General features: G+C 37.6%; 1 protein-coding gene across 1 annotated transcript in view; it reads left to right on the top strand.

Annotated features, from left to right (window-relative positions):
* igf2bp1 (insulin-like growth factor 2 mRNA binding protein 1) overlaps positions 1–16104 on the top strand; it is a 73321-nt gene that overhangs the window by 40663 nt on the left and 16554 nt on the right. The window contains exons 3-5 of the mRNA XM_023262688.3: positions 4941–4989; positions 10253–10304; positions 14155–14218. Coding sequence (XP_023118456.1) covers positions 4941–4989; positions 10253–10304; positions 14155–14218 — 165 coding nt within the window. The remainder of the gene's footprint in view (positions 1–4940; positions 4990–10252; positions 10305–14154; positions 14219–16104) is intronic.

Genomic DNA, 16104 nt, shown 5'->3' with positions numbered 1-16104 from the left:
GTCCGACTCACATTTAATCAGATTAAAAGAAACATTTGCTATCTCACACACGTGGTTTGCCAGAAACTTTTATGTTAATGTTGTGCTCACGACGCTACACAACCCCAAATAGATGAATAAATGTTAAGAGAAAAGCCAGTGAAATGTGCTGTGTGTTACTGTGCTGTGTGTTACTGTGCTTTCAAAGAGGGGAACACGATCAATAAATTTGACTTTATGTGAAACAGAGGTCCACTCATGGCCTACAGAGCTGAGCCAACATTGTCCTTTCATTGTTAGGAGTTATCGCTAACTAAACATCTAACAGCAATGTAAGACATCCAAGTGTCCTAAAATAAAACACGGGTATTTTAATGTTCTGCAAAGAAATATGACATGGCCATCTTGAAATATGAGGATTTTTTAGGACATTTTTGAAAATAAATTAAGAGATTAAGTGGTCAAATGTGAGATGACATTTACAAAGTTGTAAAAATATTAAAATATTTCTCAGTTAATAAAAAGATGACCTTTTTTATGTGATAGTGGACTTTTGTTGCAAATGTGAAATTAAATCTCTCTTTTTGGTGTCCGAAAAACAAATTTGCATGTTAGGTGAATTCAAAATGTCTAAAAAGTATGTTTTCACATACCTGAAATACCTGAAGACCCCGTGAGTGTATTTGTGAGAAATACTCTTCCATGTAAGTAACATAAAATGAGTTTTATATGCAAACGTCATTAAAAAGTTTGGTACATTTTGTATGAAGAAATCAGAAAATGATCTCTCATTTCTTTTTGGCTATGAAAATGTAGAACAACGCCCTCAGGCCCACGGACCCCCAGGGGCCCTCCGTCTGATCTGAGGAGCTCTGACCCCTGGCCTCTGACCCCCTCCCAGGAGCAAAGGCTTTTTCTCCTCCACCTCCTCCTTGAGGACAACACTCTTTTTATTCTCTTGGCTTCTTTTCTTCCTTCTCCTCTTTCTCTCGGGGTCTTTGTCTTGCTGGAGGCTGGAGCTCAGCGTGGATTTAATGCCTTCACAGCTGAGGAACCTCAACAGCTTCAGTTTTCACGTTCAGCTTCAGACATTTTCAGGCTCCATTGACAGAGTTTCCGTCTTTGCATATCAACAATGAGTCAGGGATGAGAGTCTGAGTGGATCTGTTTCCTGGTTAACTTGTGATTTTGATAATGTTTGCCATCCATGTAAACATTTGTGTACAGTAAAAATTGCAATTCAATCAGGTTAGTACTAGTTAATATCAGGGGACATTATATGCTACTAGTGTTAAGTGCGGATTGATTTTAGTTAATTTTAGTTTGATCATTTCTTGGGTTGGTATTTTGTGGTGAACTATCCCATTTGACGATATTCAGAGCTGGAAAAGATAACAGATGAGTGACCGAGCGCCAAAGCAAATGTGAATCACGTTGTTTTGTTGTCCATCCACCCACCCATCCATCCATCTTCCTTGCCCGCCCATTCCTAACCTGTTGCCATGGTTTCCGCCAATGGCGTAGGTTGTGGGTTAGCAGGTGGCAAGGGTAGGGGTCAGAGAAGTTCAGTGATGGTGGCTTGATGGGGGTTGGGATGTTTGTGTGGACGGTTTGTAACAATGTCGACGGGGATAATGGAGAGATGATGTGTAGAAAAGGTGGAGGTTTGCTTGGATGTGTTTTTGGTGTATATGGTGCAGAGGATTGATCTGTTTTTATGTGTGTTTCCATGGTTTGGGGAGGAGTTAGCAATATAGCTGATGGTCAAGCATTGATCGAGGATCAAAGGACTTCTCCTTTATTTTTTTGGGTGGGGGGGTGGGGGACGTCAGGTATTCTAGATTCACAAAAGACTATTCATGTGTGCTGGAGCCTCCTGGGGGTTTGGGTGGGGTTTAGAACGGTAGGGAGGGATGGGGGTTGGTTGTTTCAAGACACTGATGCTCAGTTGGGTGAGGTGCGTGGTTTTAAAGATGGTAATGGGTGGTAACGATCCAGAATGGTTTCCAATGAGGTTCACAGCTGAATACGTCAGCGCTGCTTCAATACAAGCAGCAAAGATAGACATTAGAAACCAGCATTGGTATCACTGAGCAGCAACTCTTTCAAAAAAGGAAGTGTTTGATTTTAAATTGGACTTAAGTTGAGCTCAGATGAAAAGAAGAATCTTTGAGACGAATGAAGAAATGCAAAAAATTGAATTCAACAGCAATGACAAACCCATTATTGATTAAAATCCCTCCATCGTTTTGTGAGTAAATTAAGATGCCTTTATTATGAGTGTACATGAAAATACAATGATTTTCTGTTGGCAATCTTACAGTAGCAGCATGAGTTGTGTTGGGCACTGAAAATATGAATGATGTCTAAGAATGAAACTGAAGAAAGTCACAGCAGGAAATAAGTTAAAGATAAAATGCACCTGAGAAACTCATTTTCACTGCAAGCCCCCTGTTTCTAAACACTTTTGTCAGTATACATCCCCTCGTTAACTTTGTAAAATAGCTTTTATGACTTGTTTGAAACTGTATCATAAAATAGAAGAAAAGGATAAAGAGAAGAAAAGAGATTAAAATTGTGCTTTACCTGCTGAATACTTGTGAAAAGCTAGTTCGAGTGTACTTTGAGTGTATATTGTGATTCTTTTGACATAAAGAACTGAAAAAAAATGCACCTGAGAAAACATGCAGTTGCAGCAATAGCAGCAAATATCTATATCCACATCTGAACTCAAAAACCAATGGACTATCCATGCCTAATTTTATGTAGGGGATTTGTCAAGATTCTACTTCCCTACTTCCTCTTGATTCAGTATTTTCTCCAACATGTTGAGTCTCGTGTTGTTGGACTGGGATGTATGCTCAGGGTCGATGAAGACGTAAAAACCGAGACAGAACAGAGATATTTCGTTGCTCACATCAGAATCTGTCCAGCAGCCAAGAAGAAGACGTTTCTAGCGGTTTATCTGGGTTCAGAGAGATAGTGGTCCAGATGGTGGAGTAATATCAGCACCTCGTGGGCAACACGTCAGGCTGATAAAGGACATATCTCTAAGAGAACGACACAGAATCCCCAACTGGCTCCCTCGATATGCTCACAGATGGAGAAAACGCAAAAATGCTGGTGTCCAAAATAATATTCGGGACGTAAAGCTGTTTTTTAAATCCCAGGAGAGCAAGAAAAAAATGAGACATTGATAAACAAAACGACTTTCAAAGTAAAATGTGTGTTTTATGAGCAGAAAAGTCATTTTAATTCCAATACACACATGTTGGTGCAGTTTTAATAAGTTCTGTTTTAGAAATGGAGTCTTCTATTGACATGAATTGGGTTTTAATTCATGAAATTTGTATTGCATTTGTTTTAAGAGGTTCAGCTTATGCCTGTTGCATGCAGTAGGCATATATCCATCCATCCATTATCTATACACAGCTTAATCCTCACTAGGGTCATGGGGGGGGCTGGAGTCTATCCCAGCTGACTCAGGTGAAGGCAGGGGACACCCTAGACAGGTCACCAGTCTGTCACAGGGCTACATACAGAGACAAACAATCACTCTCACATTCACACCTACGGGCAATTTAGAATGATCAATTAACCTCAGCATATTTTTGGACTGTGGGAGGAAGCCGGAGTACCCGGAGAAAACCCACGCATGCACAGGGAGAACATGCAAACTCCATGCAGAAAGATCCCGGGAAAGCCGGGACGCGAACCAGGGATCTTCTCGCTGCAAGGCGAAAGTGCTAACCACTACATCACTGTGCAGCCCGCAGTAGGCATATAAACAGAGGTAATTAAGGTGTTGAGATTGCTGCTTTTCTAGAGGAGTGACACGATGGAGCTGGGAATCAGGTCAGCTTCTTCTAATCTAATGTTGCATGACACTGCAGATGTGTCGCCCTTTTAGACAAACGTGAGCCATTAAACACTTCAAGGTGGTGTCTGTTTTCTGACACCTTTGCAACTTGGTAGGCTGCTTTCTTTTAGACTGATTTCACAGCTTGAAAGACAAACAGATTTTCTCCACCCTGAGCTCCTTTCATGTTGAAACTTCAACCTGTAGTACAGTAAAACCGGGTTTTTCTGTTGGTGTGAACAGACACACCATCTAGCTGTAAGGTTAGAATTACAGAACAGACAAAGGCACTCAGACATGTAGTTTGACTATGACGGGTAACTTTTAATGACGTCAACACACAAAAATCAGTCTCTCTAGGATTTTCCGGGCGTTTTTTTAGATAGTTCCATCCTAAAATGCCTAAATACGCAGCAGCTCTTTGAAAAAAATTGTAAATTGTGATGATTTAAGCGTATTTGTTGTGATGAAATTGTGAGAGACGGTGACAGTTGCTGAAAACTTTAGCTTTTAGAACATGTTTCGACATTTTAATTGACAATATTTATTCCTCCAGTCCTTTGGAACTGCAACTCATGGGAGGCGGGACAAGATTGCAGAGAAAGTTGCGGTGATTGGACAAAATTGCAAGATCGTGCAGAATTCTCAGAGATTAGCTGAATTTGCGTTAATTGTTGCAACATCGCAAAACCTGCATGAACCTGCAACTGGTTGGTCCAGTTTGTTGCAGTGATGACCAGGTTAGATGTGGTTGGACTCATGTTCTGCGTCCAGGGTTTGTCTTTAAGTGTTCTAAACGTCGCTGGTTGAATCAGTCCTAACTGATGGAGTGTTGGAACACCGCTTTGCTTTAGCGTTCGTATCGCTCTCTTCCTCTCTCCACCTGTTTGTCTCTCAGGACACGTTCTGGCTTCATTCAATGGTCTCTTCTTCCTTTCACTCTCATCCTCGAGTTTCAACACGCACCACAGTCATTCTCATGTGTGTGTGTGTGTGTGTTTTTTAACACTTCAAGCTTTATTTCAATATTTGAAAAGTGTCAAACATTTGACTTTCAGTTTGCAGATTTTCTAAATTTGTTCATGTCTTCTTCTCTCCACAGGACCAGAAAACTGCAGATCAGAAACATTCCACCTCACCTGCAGTGGGAGGTTAGTTCCTGTTTCCTTTATCCTGCTTCTTACAGGGATCATTTACACACTCTCATGTTGTGTCTTCACACCGCATGCAAACCACACGACAGCACCGCCACCCACAACACCTCCTGGAACAGTTTGTGAAGCTTTTTGGTAGGATTTTTGTAGACTTTTGGCAAAAATTAGCAAAGCTGAACAAAGCAGTAAAGCTGGACCCTATAAGTTCAGCACGGTTTTAAATGAAGGAACAATGTTAGTTTGTTTGTCCAAATATGAGGTTATTATTGTTCCTTTCTTACATGGACATTGTGTAATTGGTTTATACTGTTTTTCCTAAAGGACTGCAATTTTACAGCCTGTTCTTTTATTATTTTTGAGCGTCCCAGTGTCCTTTTTGGGCGTCCAGCTAGCCCAAACCTTCCTCTAAAAACAAAGCAACACTCAGTTTTAGCGCCGTTATCACCACATTTAGATCAGCATGTGCCCCGCCATGTGGCTTTTTCAGTGTGTTTCTATACCAATCATGAACAAACACAAGCAGCTCCTAAAAGCTGAGGTGGAAAAAGACTTCTACCATGTATGGTTTATGTTTGGCTTCTTCCACCAGCACTGACATTTTGACCGTAAACTCCACCTCAGGAGAAAAGGAGGATTAGTGTGTTCTGAAGGTTTTATTTTGGCTGAACTTTTGCAGATTTCTGATGCAAACATTAAGGAGAAGAGACATTTTAGACGTGCCGAGTCTTTCTGGTGTTACTTCATTTATCACATCATGTTCTGTTGAAGTCTGAAAACCCTGAGCAGCCTCAATGTGTGCATAAATGTCAGTTTGAAAAGAGTAATAAGCCTTTTAACCCTCATGTCGTCCTGCGGGTCAAAATTGACCCGTTTTAAAGTTTGAAAATGTGTGGAAAAAACTTTTCACAGTGAAACTTCTGATGTCCACATTTTCAACATTTTTGGGAAATCTTTGAACATTTTTTGGTGGTTAAAAAAGAAATGTTAAAAATGTTTTTTCTAAGAACATTCACAAAAAAATCAACCAAAATCCAGTGAATTTTGCTGGATTTTGGTTGATTTTTTGTGAATGTTCTTAAAGAATATATTAGAAATTTTACTGATGTATATGGAATCATTTTAGATATTGTTTGGAAGATTTTTACTCATTTTTTGGAAAATATTTACAAGAATTTTCTTGCCAAATTTGGGGGATTTTTAAAAAAAAATAAAACTTTTAAGGGAAACTTTTAAGTAACTATTGGAATTTTCTTCCTGAAGGTTTTGCAAATATACAGAAATTTGTGGAATTTTTTTGCAGAATTTTTGGATTTTTTTCAGACAAGGACACAATATTTTTTGGTGCCAGTAAATGAGGACAACAGGAGGTTAATACAGACTTCACCGACATCAGAGGTCATGTTTTTGTTCTGCAGTATTCTGTCTCAAATACAAAGAGTTAATTCCTGAGTTCAGCAGTGTTTCGATGTTAAAGATGAAGAGGTAATTCCTCATGCGGATGCTTTGTTCTGGCTCGGATGTCCCTCATATCAGGAAGTTTGGATGTTAAAGCTTCTAATTCCACCCAAGCTGGCCTCACTGCAAATATCTGCAACACTTGAGGGGTGTGTTTGTGTGTGCATGTGCTGGTGTTTGTGGGTCAGATTTGCTTTTACCCAAGTGTTGCATCAGGGACTGAGAACCGCAGATCTAGGTGTGGATATAATTAATGCCTCAAAACAAAAACATCTTGTGGTCGAAGCTGCAGATTGCTGCTGACAGATTGTTCTAACGGGAGCTTAGATTAGAATCGAACATTAACTGAGAGTCATTGATCAACATATGAGCTCTGAACTATTGATTATCAGCCTCTAATTGCTGCAATTATGTTGTCATTTCATCTGCATCTTTAATAAAAACTGTTGTAACATGGAAGAAATGATCAGGATGCTGCCTGGACAGCCACAGCGAGCACGAGGGGCTGATCCCTGACGTGCACCAACCACAGTTCAAACGGAGTTCAAGCTGCACACTTTAATACGAATACAGTTTAAAGAGCTGCTAGTTAGACAGCGATGAACCCATAATGTTGGAAGAGATAATGAGAGTCAGAGTTTGATCTTGACCTTGGAAACATTAATTACTACCGTCGATTTACTGCCTTCATGCGTTTTCTAAACCCAGAAATGTGAAGTTCCTTTATTTATGTTCATAAACAAACAGCTTATCAGGTGGGAAATCAACATTTTGTGTGTTTTCTAGCTGACACCTGATGTATTTGTGTGTTTATGCACATTACAGTCCGATAAACCTTTAATAACAGCAGAAAATATTATTGATTATTGTCACAAACTAATCTTAACTCAGAGTTAACTATTTCTATGCAAATAAACTGTGTTTTGGGGTAAACTTTCATCAGATTATACTTAGTTATGTTGTATCACAAATATGGCTCTAATCCACATATTTATTCCATTTATTTTATTGCTTTACGGTCGCTCATTGTCATCCAGTCAGTAAGAGTTTGGATGTGGTAGGAGATTATGAAGGAAAAGCGTCAAGCATGTTGCAAAAAGAGTGTGTTTTTAACCTCAATATTTTCCTTAACCTATCCAAGCAAGAGAAAGTGAAAGCTGAGAGTAAAAATAATGGTCCCTGAAGGACACAAAGCCCAGTTTACTGTGTTGGGCTTGACTTTGTGGATTTTTCATGTTGAAAACATTTCATTTTATATCATACTGTTAACCTACTATGAGAGAATATGATTCATTCAAAACATTTTGATTTCATAGGGACATAATATTTTGGCAGACAGGGGTCATGGGTAGAATAAACAAGTGTAAACTAAAAAAGACAAATTGAAACAGTAAAACAGAAGACATACGGTGATACTTTAAATGTACAGACTTGTATACGTCCTGCAGTACAATCAGATAGGTTCCTGATTGGTTCTGGTTCGTTTTGTCGTTGACAAATATCACAAACATTCAGTTATTAAGAGCCAACAGTCCAAAAACAAAAGAAGAAAACCAGAAAATATTCACATTTAAACTGCTGGAGAAGTGATTTATTTATTTAAGGAAATAAAACAGAAAATTTCCAAAATAAAAATTAATTTTCTGATCCTCACCTGTTCAGTTAATTGACGGTTTAATTAACTGATTACCAGTAATCCTTCCTTTCTAGATAACACACTATCACAGAGCTTTACTGAAGCAAATTCAATCACAAATTTCAATTTAATCCCATAATGGGATCATTATTGTATATCACAGATGATGGTTTCTGAATAGGACAAGACACCAGAAGCACCTTAAAAATACTCCAAAAATCACAGAATGTCAGAATAATGCTTTGAACAAATGGAACAGAATGAAAGGAATGTTTCAGGAGAAAAGTGCAGCTTTCTGTCTTTCTCTTCTGGTGCATTTCTCTAAATCTTTATCCCTCACTTTAATCAGTAAACTGGATGCAGAGGACCGTCAGGTTTCATTCAGCTGTGTGGATATGTGTGTTCACCATCATTGTTTAGGAGGGTGTGGCAGCGCCGGCCTCCTCTGTGGGAGTGTTTCTCTGTCTGGATCTGAATATGTTCATGTTCTCCGGCTCCCCATCGCTCTCATCCTGGTGTCTTTGTCCACACGAGGGCGACGTCTCTCCACAGAACTGAATGAAGCTTTTCATTAACAGCCTCTCCACACAGACTGTATGACTTTACACGACTCTCTGTAGGTCAGTTTAGTGTCCAGAAGATGAAGGAATGAATTCTTTACTCACAACTAAAAGCTTTTTGGATGAAGAAGAAGAAGCAGGATTTGTAATATGATCAAGAAAAATGTCTAACTGTAAGAAGCAGAACAAATAAAGTGGGATTTTGTGTGTTTTATTCGTTTTGGTAGAAACATTTCAGAGGAAAAAAAATCTTTTCCAGCTTTAATCTGTATTTAATTGTGCATAGATGAGCAGAATAACATCTTTAAAGTTGTAATCTGCCCGTCATAAATCAGCCTCATCCTGGACTCCTGCTGGCAAAGAGAATAAAAGCTTAAATCTGGAAAACTTCAAATGTTCCCTGAGATCTCTTTAGTTGGTAAAGAGGAATTTCTTTTCATTCAGATTCAGAAAACTTTATTTATCCCCAGGGGGCAATTAAAAAAGGCACATAGAGCAGGCAGTGCAACAATGAGGTAAGAAATCGAGTAAAAAAAAGAAGTTAGAGATAAGCAACATAAATAAACAAATAGGGATAAATATATACACAAATGTAGAACAAGTAATAGAATAAGAATAAAAATAAAATGAAAAGAAAGAAAAAAAATAGAAAAAACACAACTAGTTACATACTAATGCAAATACAAATGTAATGTAGGTGCAATATGGCAATGAGGTCGATATAAATTGCAGAGTACAAAATGAAGAGTTCATGCTAAATAATGTGCCTCAGAGGAGAGATAAAACTAATTAATTACAGCTAATTGTCAATGTAGGAACAATCATATAAGGCATGTGATTATGAAATAATAAAAAATAATTTATACTTAAGTTTAATTGACTTCTCGTTCCTGTTTAATTGATATTTTAATAATAATGCTGCATACAAATACAATATATTCAAATAGTCATGTTGACAGTTCCTGGAGATGTTTGTGATTTCAAAGAAATACCAAAATACTTTTTAAAAAAAAATGTAATTTACCCAAACAGAAAACCTACTGAGTAAAATGTATTTTTGAAAAATAGAACTCATGAAGCAGTTGGAGGTTGAATCCTTGAGTTTTACTGACACTTCCAGGTCTGATCTATTGATTAATGTGTCTCATATCATATCTGAAAAAGGACATTTTTCCTCCCGGGCTGACTTCCTTGGGACATGTTTTCCAGAATCAGTCTGTAGACCCACTTTGGATCTCAGGAATGTGGGATAAAATTCTGTATTCTCTACTTATCCCATTTCTTTCTCTAACAAATCTGAATTAAAGAAGCTGTTTTTGATCCAACTCTGCAGTATTTCAGGGTGTAAAATAAACAAAGAGCTTTTTCTTCATGTGCAGATAATTAAAGAATTTTAAATCTATATTTTTAAAGATCAGTTTGGGAGTCATTCTTGTCAGACTTTGCGTTTTTTTTAAGGCCTTAATTGAATATGAACTCCACTAAGTTGCTCAGTTTTAGTGGCTTCTCCTGTTTGTCTTTTACTCAGGTATATTTCCTGTCATCATACATGTACCTCCACAGTTTTATGAAAGTGAACTAACAGTTTTCTTTCCTCTCTCTGTTCCAGGTGCTGGATGGTCTGTTGGCTCAGTGTGGAACCGTAGAAAACTGTGAACAAGGTGAGACTTCTGAGCTGTTTCAGTCCAGCTTCAACTGATTTCTGTTTGGCTTTTATTGTCCGTCTTCCCATATGTTTCCTTTTCTGTATTAAAAGTCACGTATCTTGATTTGAAGCGTTCCCTGTTGTTTAGTATTGTGGCTCTAACATGGTGCTTTACTGGCACCAAGTGGCAGCAGGTTGGTAACTGCTACTACGGTGTCTAAGAAAGTAGAACTCTGGATTCATTGAATAAACACTTTAAAACCAGTCATGAGCAGAGAGGAGCAATAAGGGTGATTTCCATTTGGTGAGAGAGATGACAGCACAGAGGAACAACATTTCAACAGAAACGAGGTGTTTTACAGCCACAGACGATGGAAATTAGCATAAATTTAGATGTAATTATTTTCTAAAATGACATAAGGCTTGTAAATGTTAAAAAAATCTAAAACTAGTTGGACAGACAGAGGTGGACTGGAAGTCATGACAAGCTTCAATATAGATGATTCTGTTGGTTATTTGGTTAAATAATGGCTGAATATCAAAATTTTAAAAAGTGCTAACCAACAGATTGTAAAGCTGACGGTGATCCAACACTTAAATACTCATTTTAGCCTCTGACAAGACAAAGATAAATTATATATTATCATAAATAGGAGGCTGTAACTTGACAAGATTTGGTGTTTTGGCTTAAAACTGAATATATTTCTATTATTTAATTTTCAAAGTAGCTGCAGTTTACAGCTTTGTCGACTGGCTGATTGATTAATGAACCGATTATTGCAGTTCTGTAATGAAGTAGATGAAGTAGGAAGTCAGTTTTATGGAGGATGAGTTGGCTCTATTGGTGCTGTTAGTGTTAATTTTCAAGCCTCTTCAGAACAGGTGATCAGTCACTAAACGGATTTATATCGCTCATTTTGCCCTCAGTTCAAATCCTCCACACAGAATAGACGTGTCCTCCAACACGGTTTCCAGAGATGAAAACATCCCCAGTGGTAGGACAGACCCAGCAGTCAATGCATGCTTTATATTATTATTACTGCTGTGTCTCCTCGGTTCACATCCCTCTGTTACATCTTAGCTCCTCCCAGGAAGTCAGAGCTAGGATACACCAGTGTTTCCTAGCTCTAATCTCCTCACTCCTTGTCTTCTTGAGGTGTATTCGAGGGATTTGAGGTCCTCCATTAAGGCAGAGTGATCACAGGAGGAGAGAGGATGGAAGGAAGCAGGAGTTATTAAAATGAAAAGCAGCTAATATGTGGATGACATGCTGAAGTAGAACGCGTCTTCACATTGAAAGAAACAGGCTGAGGTGTTTCAGGCGTCACAGTCCAGCAGCAAAACGAGCCGACGGTATCACGTCATCACTCCTAGAAGCATCCAGAATGGATAGTGGATGGATATTAATCACTGATTCAATCTGAGCCTCCACCAGACTGTACGCTATCGATCCAGGAATGTTTGAGAATGCGATGGAAGAGTTGGACGATGTTGATGCCATCAGGCTTAGGGTTCACATGTCTACCTCTGACCTACATGTGAACAATTCAATGATAAACTGAACATGGTAGATAGTGTTTGATGTGACTTTAGGACAGGCTGAGAAGCGTTTATAAACTGTGCTGCTCTGGAATAGCAGGTTATCTTCTCATTCCAAGAGGACAAGAAGTGAGTTCAAGATGTTGACGAATTCAGCTCCAAAATTAAAATACAGGAAACCTTTAAACAACCTAATGCCAACCAAGAAGAAGGCAACATCAGATGAGTGATCTGACTGTTGGAAATGAATGCTATGAAGAATGTGTTTTAGAATGCAATCATTTGAACAGCTGTGGCACAAGTTAAGTATGTACTGATCAAAACATTCACGTTGTTTGCACATTACAGGTGCCATTAACAGCCGTGACAATCAGACCAAGGATTACTAAAGAGCACAGATGTGATATTACTCCATTACAGATAAAAGGCCTGCATTTAAAGCCCTACTTTAGTCAATGAAACATCCTCAGTGAAACCTGCTGAAGCAACGAATGTTAATAGATTAACTGATGCATTAATCAGCAGCATTTTACTGATAAACTTTAGACACTTACTTAGTTTAGTCCAGTAGTCTAGTGAGGTTGCATCTCTCCAAATGATTTCATTATCGAGGGCTGAAAGAAGAACAAATTAGTTTATATACAGTCAAGCCTGAAATTATTCATACCCCTAGTAAATCTAAAGTTACTTTTATTCAAGCAGTAAGTTTTTTTTTCTGATTGGAAATGACACAGGTGTTTCCCAAAAGATAATAAGACGATGTAGAAGAGGCATCACTGTGGAAAAAATCATTTCTCAGCTTTTATTTACATTTAAAAGTAACTTGAAGTCAAAACTTGCTAGGGGTATGAATAATTTCAGGCTTGAATATGTATATTTTTATTGTGTAAAATGTTATTGGCTGCACAGTGGTTCAGTGGTTAGCACCGTCGCCTTGCACCTGGAAGATGTCTGGTTTACGTCCCGGTATCCCTGGGATCTTCCTGCATGGAGTCTCCATGTTCTCCTGTACATGTGTGGGTTTTCTCCAGGTTCTCCAGCTTCCTTCCACAGTCCAGAAACATGCTGAGGTTAACTGGTGATTCTAAACTGACTGTAGGTGTGAATGTGAGTGTGATTGATGGAGCGTTCCATGTCCAGGTGAACCCTGCCTTCCCCCTAATGAGGATTAAGCTGTGAATAGATGATGGATAACATGTTACTAACCTTTTGCAACATTTATATAAATTTAATGTTCTAAAAATATTCAGAGAAAATCACTGTTTGCTAAAGGTGCAGAATGTTTAGTAGCTGCTTCTTTAACCCTTATGTCGTCCTGCGGATCAAATTGACCCATTTTAAAGTTTGAAAATGTGGAAAAAAAAATTTTTTTTTCACAGTGAAACTTCTGATGTCCACATTTTCAACATTTTTAGGAAATCTTTGAACATTTTTGGTGGAAAAAAAAATGTTAACAATGTTTCTTAAGAACATTCACAAAAAATCAACCAAAATCCAGTGAATTTCACTGGATTTTGGCTGATTTTTATGTGAATGTTCTTAAAGAAAATACTAGAAGTTTTACTGATATCTATGGAATCACTTTAGATATTATTAGGATTTTTTTGCAAGATTTTTACTCATTTTTAGAAAATATTTACAAGAATTTTCTTGCCAAATTTGGGGGATTTTTTAAAAATAAGACTTTTAAGGGAAATTTTTAAGAAATTATTGCAGTTTTCTTCCTGAAGGTTTTGCAAATTTTCAGAAATTTGGGGAATTTTTTGCTAAATTGGATTTTTTTTCAGAGAAGGAAACAATATTTTTTGGTGCCCGTAAATGACGACAACAGGAGGGTTAATCTTGAATAATTTGTTGTATTTTGTTTGATTTTCATGCATGAAATTTGAATCTGAAAAATATTTAGAATTTTTCTTGCGTGAATAAACAGTTTATGCTTTATTATAAACATCTAATATGGAGAGTTAAACTCTCTGTAGGCCTCTAGACGTGCATCGACCTGGAAACTCTCCAATCATACTTGTGACCACGATTAATACTGCGATGAATGATTTATTATTTACTCTGTAAACAACAGTCCAGTTTCTGATGACAAAAGCTCAAACACTCTCTGGATCGTACTGGCTGGTGTCTGAGTGACCCTCCAGTAACCGTAGCAGGACCAGAATTTCATTTGGACCATCTCAGTCAGTCAGGGAGGACAGTCTGGCTTCTGCAGCAGCTGCACACGTCAACAACTATTTCTGAAGATCCAGCTGTCCTCTCTGATGTTTTAATAAACCCAGATGTATTTACAGTGCTTCTCTGTTGTCTGTTGTGTCTTTCAGTGAACACAGACAGTGAGACTGCAGTGGTTAACGTTACGTATGCATCCCGGGAACACGCCAGGCAGTAAGTTACTCTGTCCAACCTAACATCCCCCCGTCTTTTTTTCTTCCAGAATCTTTAGTTTTTGATTCTACATCTTCAGACTGTGATGTTTGATAGTTTACTAACCTAATAAAAGTGTCACAGATATATTTGTGTATTTATGCCTGTTAATTGGAGCATTTGTTGTGCCAAAATAGATTCTGTAAATCTGTAAAGCAGCTAATTAAAGTTGCATCATAAAAAATAAAGATGTCGAACTATTTTTACTATTGGAAATCAGAGTTGATTCTCTGTTGCAGCTCTGCCATCTAGTGGGCTTTCCTAAGAACTACAGTTTGGATTTTATGCTTTGGCTGTTAACAATAGTAAAAGAAGTCCTGCCCTCTTTGAAGTAAAAGTAGCAATAAAACCAATAACATGTGACAAGTTCAAGTCCTGCATTAGTTTTAGTAAAAAGGAGGTAAAATGCTTTTAGCAGCTAAAGGATCCTATCACAGTGTTATATTCTGTTAGTGGAATGGACACACCTGTTAGGACCAAGTCTAAATGCTGTTATGCTTTTATGTAATTTAATCTGAAATCGTACTTTGTATTAAAAAGTAAATGTAGATGTAGTAGAGTTAAAAAAACTGAAGATTCTCCTTTAACCTCTGGTAGCACTACACTTTCTTTCTTTTTTAAAGATCTACTCAAAAATACTCACAAATTCAGCCAGTAGCGGCTCCACAACTGAAAGGTCAAAATGAGCAACTTTGGGCTCGATGGATCAGAAACACTTGGGAGAATTTTGAAACCCAACCAGTCACCTTATCCCCAGGACCAGCCCAGATTTAAAGAGTTAATATTTTTACTTTTGGCTTGATCAAAACTGTAAGTTAGACTGTAAATAGCAGAGTATACCAGTGAGTCAATAAATACTGATGTTACTGAACCTGAATGAAAATTTCTCAACTGCAACTCTACTAAAATTGATGGAACAGAAATGAAGCACAACAATGTTCTACCTGTTGTTGTTGAAGTATTACACATGACTTCACTAAATGCATGACATTCTGCAACCTTTAAAAAATGTGTTTTTAATAACAGGACGTTTTGGATGATAGTATCTCACTCATGTATTTAATGTCCTTCTCATTTCATTTCCTGCCAAGCTGACCTCTATTCTCAGTGTTATATCACAGCCTGAAAGCATGTGGTAGCTAAAAATGAATATTCAAATACCTTAGATTAGGGGTGTCCAACATGTGGCCCATGGGCCAAAAGTGGTCCTCCAGAGGGTCCAATCCGGCCCTCAAAGTGTAAAAATTCCACAGATGTTAACTGCAGATTGGAAATTAGTAAAACTGTAAATTTAAAAATAATTTCTAGACCATGACAAGTTGTTTGGATCAGAAAGTAAAATACTAGATTGTTCTTTGTTCTTTTGTCATTTTGTGTCTCATTTTTGTAATATTTTGTCTTGTTTTTGTCATTTAGTTTCCTTCTTGTCTCGCTTGTGTTTTTGGTCTGTTTTTTTTTTTTGTCTGTTCTTTTTGTCGTTTTGTGTCCTTTTGTCATTTTTTCCTTGTTTGTGTCATTTGTGTAACTTTTTGTCTTGTATTTGTTCAATCATTTTTTAATGTCTTTTGTTTCATGTCGTTTATCTCAGTTTTGTAATATTTTGTCCTATTTTTGTTGTTGTTTTGTCTTTTTTTTGTTTGACTTTTGTTGTTTTGATCATAAAGTAAAATCCTCTATGGTTCAGTTCCAGATACCTGTGATTAAATGTTGTGTTCCTTTGTAGACGCTCTGATCTGGAAGTTGTAATGTGGAAATGATAAACTGAGGCTGAATGTTGCTGAAATTGAACTTATTTTTCTTCAGAAATTTCAGGTTGTTCATAATGTTTTGTAAAAAGATAATTCCTT

The sequence above is a fragment of the Amphiprion ocellaris genome, chromosome 19, assembly GCF_022539595.1.
Source record: "Amphiprion ocellaris isolate individual 3 ecotype Okinawa chromosome 19, ASM2253959v1, whole genome shotgun sequence".
NCBI classification, from domain to species: domain Eukaryota; kingdom Metazoa; phylum Chordata; class Actinopteri; family Pomacentridae; genus Amphiprion; species Amphiprion ocellaris.
This window is presented reverse-complemented; position numbering and strand designations above follow the sequence as displayed.